Source organism: Catharus ustulatus, chromosome 15 (genome assembly GCF_009819885.2).
Source record: "Catharus ustulatus isolate bCatUst1 chromosome 15, bCatUst1.pri.v2, whole genome shotgun sequence".
Taxonomy (NCBI): domain Eukaryota; kingdom Metazoa; phylum Chordata; class Aves; order Passeriformes; family Turdidae; genus Catharus; species Catharus ustulatus.
Genome location: NC_046235.1, coordinates 942185 through 958244, shown reverse-complemented (window position 1 = coordinate 958244; position 16060 = coordinate 942185). Strand labels below are relative to the sequence as shown.

At 45.9% G+C, this 16060-nt stretch overlaps 2 protein-coding genes across 4 annotated transcripts in view; one reads left to right on the top strand and one right to left on the bottom strand.

The window, feature by feature from the left end:
* Positions 1-16060, bottom strand: part of CTNNA1 (catenin alpha 1) — a 113542-nt gene that overhangs the window by 51737 nt on the left and 45745 nt on the right. The gene's annotated exons all lie outside the window — the stretch shown is intronic.
* Positions 1074-4437, top strand: LRRTM2 (leucine rich repeat transmembrane neuronal 2). Of its 3 annotated transcripts, none has more exons than XM_033072889.2 (2): positions 1074-1801; positions 2137-4437. In XM_033072889.2, exons 1-2 carry the CDS (start codon positions 1798-1800, stop codon positions 3684-3686), a joined length of 1554 nt encoding a protein of 517 aa, XP_032928780.1. In that variant the 5' UTR covers positions 1074-1797; the 3' UTR covers positions 3687-4437. The 3 variants fall into 3 exon arrangements, with proteins under 3 accessions (XP_032928780.1, XP_032928782.1, XP_032928781.1); XM_033072891.1 differs by having other exon boundaries at positions 1081-1801; positions 2586-4437; XM_033072890.1 differs by having other exon boundaries at positions 1081-1801; positions 2565-4437.

The following is a 16060-nucleotide window of genomic DNA, read 5'->3' as shown; positions in this document are numbered from 1 at the left end:
AGTGCTCCCCTTGAGTCTGCCCATCCCCATTCCACCACAGGACAGCCAAGGGAGAAGCAGGCAGAGAACAGGTCTTGGTTTAAGCAAGGACCTCCAGGGAACCAAAGCAAGGAACTAACACTTAATAAAAAAAAAAGATAAACGGCCATTTTACTATAAACCCTTCTTCTGACACAATTCAATCCATCTCGCTCCATCATCACGGGAGATTTGTTATTCTCAGCTCATTCCAGATCTTGCAGGTCGGAGGTGATACCTCGCTGCTACACAGCAAACATTTTCCAGTGCCTCCTCTACATTACTGCTTTATATCTCAAGGTGAAAATAAAAAAAAACAAGCTTATCCAAATTGCCTGGAGCAGGAAACCAGCATCCCCCTGCTACAACCACAGCAGTGGCTCCAAAGGCTTTACCGGCACATGGATCCTAAAAACACATAAAAATGTCCATGAAACCTTTGCTCATTTACCTCTGAGCACCAGCTGTCCTGGAGGAGAATAATGGGGCAAGGAACCTTTAAAGCAAGCACACAGCCCTGAGAGCCCAGTGTCCTCCTCCTGGCTGTGTGTGCACACTCTGGCCACAGCCTGGCAGGGCTGGAGAGCTCTGCAGGGGCACAGCCCTAAACCCACAGGAGAGCTGCTGCAGAGCCAGGGGCTCCTGAGCTGGTGTCCCCCTCTCTGGGGTCACACCACAAGGATGCCCTCTCACTGCTCCAAGCCCTGGCTGGAAATGCCAATCTCACCATTTCCTCCCTGCACTCCAGTGCCCAGCAGAAAGCAAAGTACAAAAGCCACCGTTTGGGAGGAGAAAATAGATTTTCTAGTTTCATAACCGCACGCTGTCAAGCTGGATTCCAATTCAATTTTTCCTGTGCCCTAACGCAAGCTTTGCTTTTTCCAGAAATTTCTCCTGGCTCAAGCACTCACTCCTGTGCCCTGCTCCCACTTCCTGACACTCCAGCTCCAGCTCCAGCACTGCTCTCTGCACTTCTGCAGGGAGCACAGTCGCACACAGCTGGCACACGGAGCTCTGAGCTGCCCAATCCCTCTCTCGCTTCCATAAAGCCGGTGCTGACCAGCAGCCTCTACTGAAACTCTGCGCATTTTGCCTCTAAAAGTTCCTTTTGTGCAGGGAGGCTGAGCAGGGCAGCGGGAGCAGGCAGCACTCAGGCTCCTTGCGCGGCTCTGCGCCGCGTTAGCCCCGGGCAAGCAGGGTGCTCCAGTCCCTCCTGCTCCTTCTGCATTTCCTCCTCTATCAGTGGTCTTTAACACGATCACAGCATGCAGCACAATGCTTTAAAACAGCAAAGCTTCTGGAAAACCCAAACAAAAGGAACGTCACCCGGTGACGTCAGCCTATATAGAGCCCTGTGTGGTCGCAGCGCATAAGCAAATCCATTCTTGTGCCGCTTCCCTGAAAAGCTTTTCAGTAAATGCACTCATGCTACTACAGGAGCTTCTCTCAGCAATAAGCCACCCATCTGCCATCAACAAGTTAGGACTAAAGGAAGCCACAGCTGCGGGAAAGGAAAATGTGAGCTTCGATTAACCAGCTGAGCAGCCACGGAGGACGAAAACTTGGCTTAAGATTTAAAAATTGCAGACCTGTCAGAGGAGATCAAGGCAGCGATTTCAAAAGGAATATTCCAGGAGAACATCGTGGATTTTGCACTAATATCAAAGGACACTAAACCTGGTCAATTATTCAAGGCTGTCTCACATTAGAGCCTTTCACAGACTCACGGCGTTGAGTCTCGAACTACGACTGAATGCACCCTCCAATGTACTCAAAAGAATGGGTAAGTTCTGTGTTTCTCTGTTCCTTGTTTAATGAATGACAGCTCTGCTTTAAAGGAGCGCTTAAGATGCTAAAAGCTGATTGCTCTGCACTGAACCTTATGAGAAAAATGTTTTCCGATAGTGCCGCTGTAACCCCCGGTAATGGAGATAAAGCCTCCTCCTAAGTGTAATGTCCAAGTATTCGGTTTGTCGTAGTAAGTTGTTTCTTGCATTTAGAATTAGCTTGTTGGAAATGCATGGCAATGTTATCTGCAGTGAAATCTTCCACCGTGATGTTCCAAGTGTACTGATAAGGCTATCCTATCTTGTTGTTTTCCTAAATTATATTCTGCAGGCTTACATTTCAAGTGGCCATTAGGGGCTCGTATGCTGGCAGCACTATATGCAATGAGTATGGTTTTAAAAATGCTGCCTGCCTTGGGCATGGCTTGTCCACCAAAATGTCGCTGTGAGAAGCTGCTCTTTTACTGTGACTCTCAGGGGTTTCACTCAGTGCCAAACACCACTGAAAAGGGCTCGCTAGGTTTGTCACTGAGGCACAATTATATTTCTGAACTTGAAAGGGATCAATTTGCAAGCTTCAGTCAACTTACTTGGCTTCACTTAGATCATAATCAAATTGCAACAGTCAGAGAAGATTCTTTTCAAGGACTGTATAAACTTAAGGAATTAGTCTTAAGTTCCAACAAAATCTTTCATTTGCCAAACACAACTTTTAGCCAGCTGCTTAACCTGCAGAATTTGGACCTCTCTTTTAATCAGTTATCCTCTCTGCACCCCGAGCTCTTCTACGGCCTTCGCAAGCTACAGACCTTGCACTTGCGATCCAACTCCCTGCGGACCATCCCGGTCCGCCTGTTCTGGGACTGCCGTAGCCTGGAATTCCTGGATTTGAGCACAAACCGCCTGCGAAGTTTGGCTCGCAATGGATTTGCGGGATTAATCAAGCTGAGGGAGCTTCACCTCGAGCACAACCAGCTGACAAAGATTAATTTTGCTCACTTCCTCCGGCTGAGCAGCCTGCACACGCTCTTCTTGCAGTGGAACAAAATTAGCAACTTGACGTGTGGGATGGAGTGGACCTGGGGCACCTTAGCAAAGCTCGATTTGACTGGAAACGAAATCAAAGCCATCGACCTCACCGTCTTTGAAACTATGCCTAACCTTAAAACCCTCCTCATGGATAACAACAAGCTCACCACTCTGGATTCCAAGGTCCTGAGCTCGCTGACATCCCTCACCACCGTGGGCCTCTCCGGCAATCTGTGGGAATGCAGCTCAAAGATCTGCGCCTTGGCCACATGGTTGAGTGGCTTCCAAGGTCGGTGGGAGCACTCCATCCTCTGCCACAGCCCCGACCACACCCAGGGAGAGGATATTCTGGATGCAGTGTATGGTTTTCAGCTTTGCTGGAATTTATCAACTGTGGTTACCCCCGTGGCTACGACGTCGTACACTGCTCCGACCACCGAGTACACGAAAAGAATCAGCTCCTCTCATTTCCATGTGGGAGACAAAGAGATTCCAACTACGGCAGGCATGGTCGTTACCACCGAAGAACAGTTCCCCGAGCCAAACAATGCCATCTTCACTCAGAGGGTAATTACAGGAACAATGGCTTTATTGTTTTCTTTCTTTTTTATCATTTTTATAGTGTTCATCTCCAGGAAGTGCTGCCCTCCCACACTCAGAAGAATTAGGCAGTGCTCAATGATTCAAAACCACAGGCAGCTCCGATCCCAAACGCGGCTGCACATGGCCAACATGTCAGACCAAGGACCCTATAACGAGTACGAACCCACCCACGAAGGACCCTTCATCATCATCAATGGCTACGGACAGTGCAAGTGCCAGCAGCTGCCCTATAAAGAATGTGAAGTATAATACCCACAGCCCATCACAAAGTCAAGCAGATAAGTAACCTACTTTAAAATTGTAGGGACCTACATCAGATTCTAATTTTTACAAATGTTGACATAAAGCCTAATTTTCCAAGCTACTTAATGGAAACATTGTTTATGGAGTGGTGCAGTATTTTTAAGTTTTTTAAAAAATGAATCCATAATATTTTCAGTGTTAAAGAAGCAATGATTACATTAAACTTGCACTCCTACTGTTTAAAAGTCTAAAGAGATGCTCACCTCAAGCTATGTAAAATGTTTCATGTTATGTAATTATATGACTGTGTGTAAACATTTATACCTGAGTGTCCATATTCTACTTTCTCTACTGCAAACAGTCCGAGGGGAAGGAGGCTGGAAAGGTGTGCAGGGATCTGTGGGGGACGTGCGCTCCGTCTGCTCCACTGCAGCTGGAGGAGCCCAAGCACTGCAGCTGGCTCCAGGCACTTTAAGGGCAGCCAGGGAGGAAGGTTTTCCTCCTCTGAGCACTTCACTCTAGTAAGGGGAGGGAGGGAAAGCAAAAGGAAAAAAGAAGGAATAAAGAGCAGCAAAGTGCAGGTGGGGAATTTCAGTGCATTGGGGTGAATTTATGTGAAATTCAGTTTTGCTCTGTGCGTGTTCATGGCTTGGATTGCTGAAAGGGACGGCAGGCACTGGAGGAGCAGCTCTCAGGGGCACACACAGACAGAGACACACACACACAGACACGTACAGGCAGGATGGGCACTCACACAGACAGACACACACACAGAGCCCCAGGCAGAATGGGCACAAACACACACACAGAGACACACACATGGGCAGCATGGGCACACACACACAGACACATACAGGATGGGCGCACACACACAGAGGAGAAGGATGGGCACAAACACACACACAGACACACACACAGACAGCCCTGGGCAGAACAGGCACACACACAAACTCCAAGGCAAGATGGGCACACACAGAGCAGCAGGATGGGCACAAACACACATAGAGCCCCGGGCAGAATGGGCACACTCACAGCTCCAGGAAGGATGGGCACAGACACACACACACATACCCCAGGGCAAGATGGGCACACACAGAGCAGCAGCATAGGCACACACACAGTTTCAGGAAGGATGGGCACACACACACACACACAGCCCTGGGCAGGATGGGCAGTCACACACACGGGCACATACACACACCTCAGGAGCAGGATGGACACACACACACACACGGGCACATACACACTCCCCAGGAGCAGGATGGGCACACACACGGGCACACACTCCCCAGGAGCAGGATGGACACACATCCCCCAAGAGCAGGATAGCCCTCCGTGTGTCCCCAAATTGGCAGTGCAGCTTCTGCAGGGAAGCTCAGCACGCTGGGATCGATTGCAATTATTAAGTACATTCAGTCCTCGGCTCCCTGGTTTCACTTGATGATGCTTTTCATGAATTCAGGCTAATTACTTAATGACGATGAACAAACAGCATTTCAACACCTTTTCATGTGTAAATACCCTTAATGCAAGGTTCTGTTAATTAAAAGCAAATATCAACAGCGAGGTTAAGGAGAAGAGGGAAGGGAGAAAGGAAGGAAGGAAGAAGCCTCTCTTTGTCCCCCTGCTGCCCCCCCAGCTGAGGCTTCCTCTCCCCTGGGAAGCTATTTTCATGCACTAACTCCCACTGGTTTCTCTGGAGACAGAATTAGCCCCTGTAATATAAGCTCTCACTTGTCCTCCTCTTCCAAATTCAAGATAAAAAAGACCCCTTCTGATAAGTTAGGAGAATATGATTAGTTTATAGAATAGTTCACTGAAAAATATTTTGTTTCTTACTCAATATGGGACAGAATCTAAACTAGTATGACTTTTTAAAAAATCATATATAAATATATGTACACACACACCTCATTCTAAGGGGTAATTTGGTTTCTTTAGCCAGAAGTACCATATTGCTATTTATACTCTATTATGGAATTATATGTAAATATTTGCAGATCTATGCAGTGATGGTGGTACTCAGATGCCACAGGGTGGGGGGGTGGGGGGTCTGCAAAGGATTACATTATTTTTAAGTCAATTGTTCAAATATTGTAAACATTCTAACCAAAGCTAAAAGATTCAGAGGGATGGAGAATTATTTTATATATATGTACATGTACGTATAACTAAAAAAATGTGTTGTGTCCAATGCTGCAGTGTTAAACAATTACCAGCACACCCTGATGAAGAAACGAAATTCCTCGCAGTGTTGCCATACCTTGACCAAATCCATAATTACAGTATGCTAATTGTGATGTACTAAACTATCCTGCAAACTTTTTAAACAGAAACACCACTGCATAAAAATCTGTTTGCTATTTCACTCTGCTTTTCTCTCTGTATTACCACTTAGTGAGGTATTTAGGGTGCAATTATACAACAGTTTGATGTTTTCTTGTGAGATGAATTTGTCCAAGGCAATTATAGGAAGATAAGTAACTTCTGTTAAGATTTTACATAAAGGTTTTCAATTGCTGGTTTGAAGATATTAATTTGCATCATTTTACTTTTACATCCAGTGCCCTTATTATAAAACCCATATTTTGTTTACTTCCCTTGACTCTGTACTTTAATGGAAGACATCCACTGAAGCCTAATGGATATCCAGAGAGATATCTTTGAACTCTTGTTACTGTAATACTAAGATGAGTCCATTTACACCTGAAATTAATTACTGCTTTCAACTGACTACAAAAAACTCCTGCGGGGTAGGTGGACAAAGAGCAGATAGTGTGGATGATTAAATCCCACGTGAGGCAGGAGCTATAGAGACACACCAACCCCTCCTGGTCCTATTACTGAGCAGGCTGCAGGAAGATTGGCTTTGCTCCCTGCCATAGCTGAGTGCCCACAGCCCTGCCAGGACCTGCTCCAGGAGCACTGGGTGGGCAATGCTGTCCCTGCCCTGCATAGCTCAGCTCTGGGAGCCTGGCCACGATTTCACCTCCAGCACAACCAAGTGAGCACTGAGCTCCTGAATTATCCCTGCAGCCAAGCAATGTGGCTGTGCTGCCACCCCATCAGATGTCACCGTGACAGGGGACAGGAGGCACTCCCAGCCTGTCCTGCAGGAACCCTGGTGGCACAGCCCAAGGGCTCCCACCTCAGTCTTCCACACAGGAACAACAAGTGGCTGCTGGATGGGGAGCTGAGGTTCCTCCAGAGGAGGTGCTTCCCAACAGCCCAGCTCTGGCCCCATCTTGATGAGATTTCAATTCCCACCCCAGAGGAGCAAATGCTGCACTGAACCCTCCTCTCCATCCCTGCCCCTCACAGACATTTCAAGCATTAAAGCTGTCCCAGTGCCTCTCCAAGCACCCAGGTTTCCCCTCCCAGCTCCCCCTGGTCCTGCAGCAGAGCAGGAGCCCAGCAGGACAGCCCAGCACTGCTCCCCCTTTCCTCCCTGCCCTCCTCACAACCCCCAGCCCCTCTCCCCAAGGCCCTGCTTTACCTCTGCTATTTCCAAACCCATTGTTGCCAGGTTCCAGACATGAGCAAAGCAATTCAGCAAACATTACATTTAGGGTAACAGATATCATAAAACTCCCAGAATGTCAAACAGCAGCAGGGAAGTCAACTTGAATTCCCTGTGGAGGGACAGCGAGCACCAGGCAGAGCCAGCTCTGCACAAGGACACGGCCACAGGCTGTTAAATTTTTTTTATTTTAAAGTTACTGTCTTCCATTGGCAATTGCTTGTGACTCTTCCAGGCAAGGAGGGGATAGGAATAATTGTGCTACTCAGCAGTCCCTGATTTATTTTGTTGATAGAACGAGAACCACGATGATTTGGTTTAAATTAATCGTATTTCAGCACTGGTTGATGGCAGGAGCTTGTTAACCTGCCCTCCCCAAAGACATCTGCTGCACAACCTTGGTCTGTACAGATCCCACACTGCTCACAGGTGCTTCAACACCTCCAGCCACAGCCTCAGAGGTCTTTGGGTCTTCTAGAAATTTCTTGTGCTGTTTCTGAGGTGTCCATCCCATCCTCGCTGTTCTCTGGCAGCTCCCCCTGCTCCCCACTTGTGCCAGTGAAATTCAAACCCAGCAGCACAGTTCAGCTTTTGAGTCATTCTCCTGGAACAGGCTGAATTAATGCTCCCAGTTAGTCTCTCTGCATTAGATCAGTGTTTAAATGCACACAAGTAAAAATTACTCGATGAAGGGTGAAATGGGTGAGTGTTCAGGCTGAGCTGAGGAGTTCTCTGCTCTCAGCTCCCGTTCCCCATCAGATGGAAACAGAATGATGCTGCTCCATCAGGGTTTGGTTTTGTTTGCTTCTCCCCCAAGCAGAAATGATCCAATTTTTCAGTGATCAGCCCATGCACATCTGAGCTTCTGTCCCATTACCCCCTTACAAGACAGGGCCTATTGCTACCTTGTAAAACCAGAAATCCCACGGCTTTAAACCAGAAATCTGCACTACACACTTATTTTTAATGTGTCTAAGATAATTTCTGTACTACTTTAATGGAAATAAAGTTGATTTAATTTTGTGATCTGTGTAGCGATCAAAATCCATCTGTTCAGACCTATGAAACTTACCCAGGAGCTGAATTTCATCTTTCTTATGAAGTTCTCCATAAAAATCAAACAAGTTCAGAGGGGGATACAGTACTTCTCCTCCCCCCCAAAAAGGAACAGGCAAGGAAACAACAGAAACCAAAGGCAGCAGCTCCTCCTTCCCCACACCTTCCTCCACTGCAAATGTCCCAGATGCTAAAATTGGTGCTGGGCTTTGCTTTTTAAGGCACCACGTTAGCAGGAGGCTCAGAGATAATTTCAGAATCAGCTGGAAATTCAGCATTTCACATCTTGTGTAAAAATCTTCTGAGAGGCATCTAGGGAAAGGTACCAGAAGCTTTGATGGGTAGAATCAGGCCTCAGGTGGGGTGAAACACTGTTGTACACCCTGAGTAAGCAGCTTGTACACCACTGAGTAAGCACTGAAAAGCTACAGCTGCCACCTCCCAACTACTCCTTTGTAAAAAGCCAAACAAAACCCAACCCATTTTTCTTTTTACTAATGAAAACACTAGTAAGTGAACTATTCTACCAGCTTAGCAACCCAAGATTACAGAGTCCTAGATGCATTGTGTTTAAATTATGTTTCAAGAGCCAACTTCTGGTGGGAGGGGGTGTGAGTAATGGAGTAAAACAAGTGTAGTGTACAGAAGCATTTTGTTATTAAAATTGTGTATACTGTAAAACTGAATTTGCCTCTTTCTTCCTCCCCTTTCAAGCAGAGATGTTAAAAGCTCACTCTTCCATGTTAAAAGCAGTCTGCACCCCTGTCCCAAGCAGGAGAGTCAGGTTTGGGCCATTAGCCATTGTCACAGCAAACCCAACCTCCTGTTGTACACAGTGAAAAGCCCAACCTCCTGCTGTACACAGGGAGCAAAACCCAACCTCCTGTTGTACACAGTGAAAAACCCAACCCCTCCTGCTGTACACAGGATGCAGGGTTGCACAGGCTCTTCCCAAACCAGCTGTGTCTTGACCAACAAAAACTGAATGAGCAGGATGGGAGTGAAAAACCAAGCCCAAGCCAAGCTCCAGGCCCTTGAGCAGCTGGATGAGGATCAGCACAGACCTGGTCCAGCCTGGCACTGGCCCTAGGTGTTCCCTGGGACACCTCCAGGGCCACCTGTGTGTCACAGTGCCAGCCAGGGGCTGGCATTCCACAGTGAGACACCCACCAGCTCTGAGCCACAGGAAGGGGCCCAAACCATTCCAGGTACAAGAATTGTTCTCTACACGAGTGTTCAGACACCCAGGGAAGGACTGTTGGGTTTGAGAAGTGACAAGTCACAGACACAGCCCAAAAGCTGTGATCAGAACTGAACAAAAGAACAAGTTTCAGGATGTTCCAAGGTGATTACATGCATTGAACCACCAGCTAAAATCATTTCAGTAACTAAGCCGTAGTTGCATTTACTTTTTTATCAAAAGGTTTGGCTGGAACAAGTTCTCAAGGGTTTTAAATGTCAGCTGGCAAACTGCCTCTCAGATCCTTCTAATACTTCAAAGCAGCACATGATATATCTATTTTCTTAAACTCTCAGAGACTAATTTTACAAGCAAAAGCATCTCTCAACTACAAACCCAGCTGTTCTCACAAGCACAGGTAACACACCTAAGAGAGGAACCAGTACTCTGAATACATTATGCAAAACCTCTAAATCCAATTAGGAGCAAGGAAATGTCAACATCACTAGCAACTTACTTTTAAATGTAGGCTCTGTTAAGACAACTGCAAAAAAAAAGAGATTTAAGAATTTGACTGGAGAGGATTGCACAAATGAACTGAAAACTGCAGCACTGGGAAACCCTGGCTCCCTCCTCCAGTGAATGTCCAGGCTGAGGGACAGGATTCAGTGACAGTGTTCACCCACCACAAAACCCTGATGTCAGTATTTTCTCTAATCTGTTCTTAAGGAAAAGCTCTACAAAATCATTGTTATCTAATCAACAGTTTCATTACCACGAAGATTTTAGGAAATTTTATTATCATGAGTTAAAGCTCTATTTGCTGTATTTGACAGAGGATTCACATGCTCTGGGTCTTATTTTGGAAGACAAAATTTGACTTTTTCTTCTAAGTTTTCTAAAAGGACAAGAGTTGAACACACTCCAATAATCATTTGAGCATAAAAACCAGGAGCAAGAAGCTGAACCATGACCAGAGGGGAACATCCCTTGAGTTAAAGCCAATTTTAAACCAATATAACACAAACACTTCCAGTATGCACACACAAGCAAATGAAAAAAGTATTTCTCTGCTACCTGGATGTTTAAATGAAGCAATCAACCCTTCTTTCATAAAACCAAAGTATTTCTTTTAAATGCCATGGAAGTACCCTCCCTGTCATCCCCAGCAGACTCTACTCCTCATACATTGAATATTCAAGCAAACTGGACCCAGAGCAGGTGCTGGTTTCCCTTCCAGCCCTCCCCATCCCTCAGGGTGGGCAGTGCAGCCACTGTTTGACAGAGGTGCATCATGCTTTACAGCAGCTGAAACAACCAGCCATATTTCATGAGAAGTCTTGGAGTAAGTGGAAAAGGTTCATCCATCAAGAAGGTTCTTAAATAATGAATGAGCCATAATTCTTTACAGTCAAAAGCAATTAATTTTCTGTATTGTAATCAGGAGAATAAATCTGAAAAATCCATTCTAATGACTCTGAATCTGAAGGTAGTGTTGCAGCTGAATTTAAATCTTAAAATACAAGAGCAGTGAGGACTTCTGCTGTTTAAACATACAGATCTTCTACCAAACAGAACAGCTTTACTGCATATTTAATAGGTAGAACGAGTTTTTGTGAGACCACATGAGATTAAAGACAGCATTAGATACAGGAAATGCACTTCAAGCAGAAAGGTCCTTCCAAGAAACCTCTTAACTGTATAGCTACTAAAATACTTGAAATATCGTTTATGAAGTGTACAAAACACTCAGAAAATCTTGCTGCAAGAAGTAGTTTTACTTATATGTTTGCAAAGAGCTAAAAATATTGAGAAGCCTATTAATGGGAATCCAGCTCAACCCTACAGCAACTGTTCCTATTAGAAAGTATTTGCTCTTTTTCCACTAACTCCTAAATAATCCATCACATAATCCAGAACCTCTGCCTCAAAAGCCATGTGCTGTTAGCTGGGACTATCAATTCTGCCCTCAAATGGATTGCTTCAACCCTAACAGCACTTTAAGTCTGAATTCTTTCAGAGAGAAAACCTGTAAAATTAATAGAGCTCTTAGTAAAGCTAATAATGACACAGTCTGCTGAGGAGGGAGAACATGGCAAAGGGGACAGGGACACAGCCCTGCAGTGGAATTTCCATCTCTGAAATCACCACACAGCATTTCACTGGGGGAAAAACACATTCACCTACACTGCAGCCACTCTCAGCAGCTTTGCTAACAACCTCTGCTACAGGAAGGCAAATTTCAGCTTTCAAAAACATTTCCAAAAAATTCAGCAGCCCAGCTGCTCTAGAGGAGGGTCATGCACTGAACACCCTCAGCACACACCTGATGTGAGCCAGGAACAAAGCCCAGGGGGGAAAAACACCCAGCAGGGCCATGCTGCAAGTCCCCAGGTGTAAACACTCCTCTGAGTTAAAGAGGAGGAGATGGCACAGCACATCCCTGCTAAGGCAGGAGATAGCACAGGAGATAGATATCACAGCACCATCCCTGCTAAGGGCAGGAAATACCAAAGCATCATCTCAGCTAAGAGCAGGAGAGATGATATCACAGCACAGGAGATGATATCACAGCACCATCCCTGCTAAGAACAGGAGATATCACAGGAGAGAGCACAGGAGATGTCACAGCACCATCCCTGCTGTCCCCAGGAGAAGACAACACACTCCAATAAAAACCTGGAACTCCTCACTGATCCCATTCAGTCCTGAAGCACCACAACCCCACACACACAGCAACAGCTGCTTGAAATCCTGCCTGGATAACTGAAAGGTTAAAGAACTCCTCAAGCTCTCCTGATACTTCTGAAGATGGGAACAGCTGGAAATAGCTGGAATTGCTCCCAGGTAGGACAAACACTGAGCTCAGCACCCAGGGGAGCAGCAATCCATCGCAAGGATGACCCAGCCAAGCTGGGCAGCTCCTGGTGACAGCTGGAAGCTCTCTGGGTATCAAGTGTAGGGTCCAGAATCCCAGAGCACAGGGCAGGCAGGCAGAGAAAGCCATCCCATGGTTATTGATGCTCTTGCTGTGGATGGCCAGCTTGGCTCTGGGATGGTCCATGAGCACATGGGAGCTTGGAAATGAGGGAGCTGTGACACATGACAGATGCCTGCAGTTAGCACCCAGAAACTTCCAGAAAGCCTAAGGTCAGACATCTCATTGGGATGAACCAGAAAAAAAACCCAAAACCAACCAAACCAAACCAACCCAAACCCAGTGAGCTCTGGCAGGTACTGCATCTTTAACATCACACTGCACTCCTGACCAGAACAAAAATGAGAAACTTCTGACAAGTTCCCAGAGCCTGTGAAGGAACTGCTAGGAGATGCCTGCTCACCCTTACTGAACTTTCAGGAGTCTGTTTGCCAAACCAGGACAACCCTCTACTGAAACTACAGAGCACAGCCTCAATGTCCCAGGAGCAAGGAGCTCCTGCCAGGTGTTCCTCCCTGCCAGTGAGTGCAGAGAAGTCTCCAGACCAGCTAAACCACAGCTGAGCTCAGCAAACACCACAGAGCTCACTCTGGAGCAGCACAATGGCATCAGGACTAAGGAATTCCAGTTATTTACACACCACTCAGAACACCCTCAGTGCTGGGAACTGCTGAACAAACTGCAGTGCCCCTTCCAAGTTCTGGATTTGTCAGCAGTGTAAGTATTTGTTGACAGGCTTGAAACTTGGATAAATGCAGGGATTGTTGCACACCCAAAAGGTGTTTCTGGAATGAATTCAGCACACCCTAAAACACAGGGACACATGGACCACAAGCACAGAGAAGCAGGCAGAGTAGATATCCCCAGTGCACCCACAGATAAATCCCAGGGATATTGTCCCATCACACCACTGCTGTCTGTGGACAACAATTAACTTGACAAAGGTGCCAGGAGAGTGTCCCAGAGACGCATGAAAAAGGTTTAATGCCACATTCAAAGGAGCTGCTGCCACCCTGCTGCTCTCCTCTCAGTGGCCACTCCATCATTTGAATATGCTCCAAGAAAGCTGCAGAGGAACTTCCTGACACCTCCCTTTACTGCCCATTGATTCAAAACCAGTAGTCTTCATCAGGCAAATTCATAAGTGATCACCCACTTCAGAAAGCAATTTCCAATTGTTCATGCAAACATAAGCTGCACTGTAGAAACAGCAAACAGCTCACTGCCCCAACCTCAGCCTGTGCTGGCGCACAACAAAACTCAGGCCCACCCTGCCATGGCCACACACCCATGGCAAGCAGGAAAACACCAGGAAACACTCAAAAATATGAGCTAGCAAATAAAACAACCCAACCACCTTAATCCCTCTAAAGCATTCATTATGCACACATATGCAGTTAATTAAATATATATATATACGTAAAATAGAGATGTTTCAGGTGGATTTCCTGTGTCACAATTATGAAATACATGCAATCAGTGATCCTGGGGAGCTAAGTGAAATCAATCAAAAAATATTTAAAAATCAAAAGTAAATCTCAAAACTAATGGGAAGTTCACTCATGGAAGGAGTTATAAAAGGGCGTTTTTAATAATTATTCCATCCTATTTGCTATATTTGCTTATGCAAGAGAAGTGTTTTTAACTACTGACAGGACTAGGATTAAATGACAAGTTCACATACTTAATCCAGATTGTTCACAGGCACAAGGTGAAAAATATGATAAAGAACATGAACAGGTTTTAGTGAGCTGAGCCAGGGAAAAAAAAAATCAAACCCACAGCCCTTCTGAGCAGAAAATAGGACTTTTTGTGATTATTAAAACAATTTCTATCAAGGCAAGTACAAAGGCTGATTTCTACTCTGAAAAGTGGTTTGGCCACTTCTTTTTATGTAATGCAGTTATAATCAGGAGAGACCTGTTTTACCTCTTATCAAAACCATTCCACTGCTTTCAAACCAAGTATTTCAAGTTAGTAACATACTTCCAGCCACTTCACTAATATAAAAAAACCTCCAAGAATCTTATTTTCTCACAGGAGAGCTATAATTTGCAACTTCAATCTGTTCCCTAATGAAAAAGAAAAATCAGGAGGGCACACAGGTCCTTCCTCCACATTTCACATCTTTTAACTTCAGTGCCAACTGACCAAAAGCTTCAGGACTGCTCCAGGCTAAATACAATTCCTGACTCCCAGAACTCAGTCTGGAATTCCCACTCAAGGGCAAAACTGGGAGCAGTTAAAACACTGGGACTGGTTTGTAAGAATTCACATCTGAAGAACAATGAAATGCAGCTGGAAGTGTCCAAGGGCAGGGTGGAAATGAGGCAGGAAAGGAAGGAGTGTGCCCAGTGTGCCAAGGGCAGGTGGCATGGGAAGAACAGAGATGCTGCTCCCACTGCAGGCAGAAAATCCACATCTGGAGCACAGCTGGAGCTGCCAGAACTGTGGGGGTAATAACAATTTTCAAACACATTAATGGCAAAAGGCAGTGTAGAAATGACTGGTGTGTTCCAGGATGAAGAGCATCACCCCCAGCCAGGGACAGGACAGGCTGAGCTGTTTCCTCCATTCTTTGCCTCTGTCTTCACCATGGACCAAGGGGGTCCCAGTGCCCTGAGCTGGAGCAGGACTGTGACAGTGACCCTGCAATCCTGCAGGATCTGCTGCTCCAGCTGCATCCCTACAAACCCATGGGGCCTGATGGGATTCATCCAAGAATCGTCAGGGAGCTGCTGCTACCATCACAAAGCCTCTCTCAATGGTAATTTTGAGTGGTATTGGGAATCTGGAGAGGGCCCAGCTGACTGGAAGCTGGGGAACATTGTCCTGATTTTCAAGAAGGGCAAGGAGAGGACCCTGGAAAGCACAGCCTGGCAGTCTCACTTCAGTGCTGGGCAAAGCCATGGGGATTATTCTGGGAGGTGGTGACAAACACCTGCAGGACAGCACAGGACAGCACAGGACAGCCACAACCAGCCTGGTTGCAGGAGGGGAAACTCAGCTTGTCAAACCCGATTTCTCTGCAACAGGGCAGGTCACCTGACTGATGGAAAAAAGTTGTGATCTTTTTAGACTTCAGGCTCAGGCTGGATTTGGGAAAGGCACTGCCCAGTCTCCCCAAGCTCCAGGAGCCCTTAGACACCCCCAGGGAGGAAATGCTGGATGTCTGAGCAGGGCATTGAAATCCTTGGGGGTTCTTCCAAACCAGGATACTCTGTGATTCTCTAAATCCTCTTTTAAGTGATGGGGAAATCAAACCTTTAAAATTACTGTCTAGTGCTATCAAGATGTTATTTCTTGAGGGGAAAAGAGCATTATTGCAACAGCAAAATGTAATTTTTTTTTTTTTTTACTATTATTTGTACCTGTGGTGGGGGAGGAAGGGAAGGGATGAGGAGAGGTGTTCGTCAGGTCTGCAAAACAACAGATTCTCAAACATTTTGTACTACCTTATACCACTTCCAGACCTAGCTACCAGTGTTCTCTCAAGGTTATTCTTATATCTAAAAAGTTAATAGTATGTGTTTTATGATATATAGCACCAAGGTTCTACACCTCTGCAGCACATTTCTACCACTGAAGCAAAAAGATCTATTTACACAAGATCAGTAATGGCAGGAAAGTGCCAAGGTGCCAAGAAAGTCATCCTGGAACACCACACATCTTTCCCTAAAAGCATA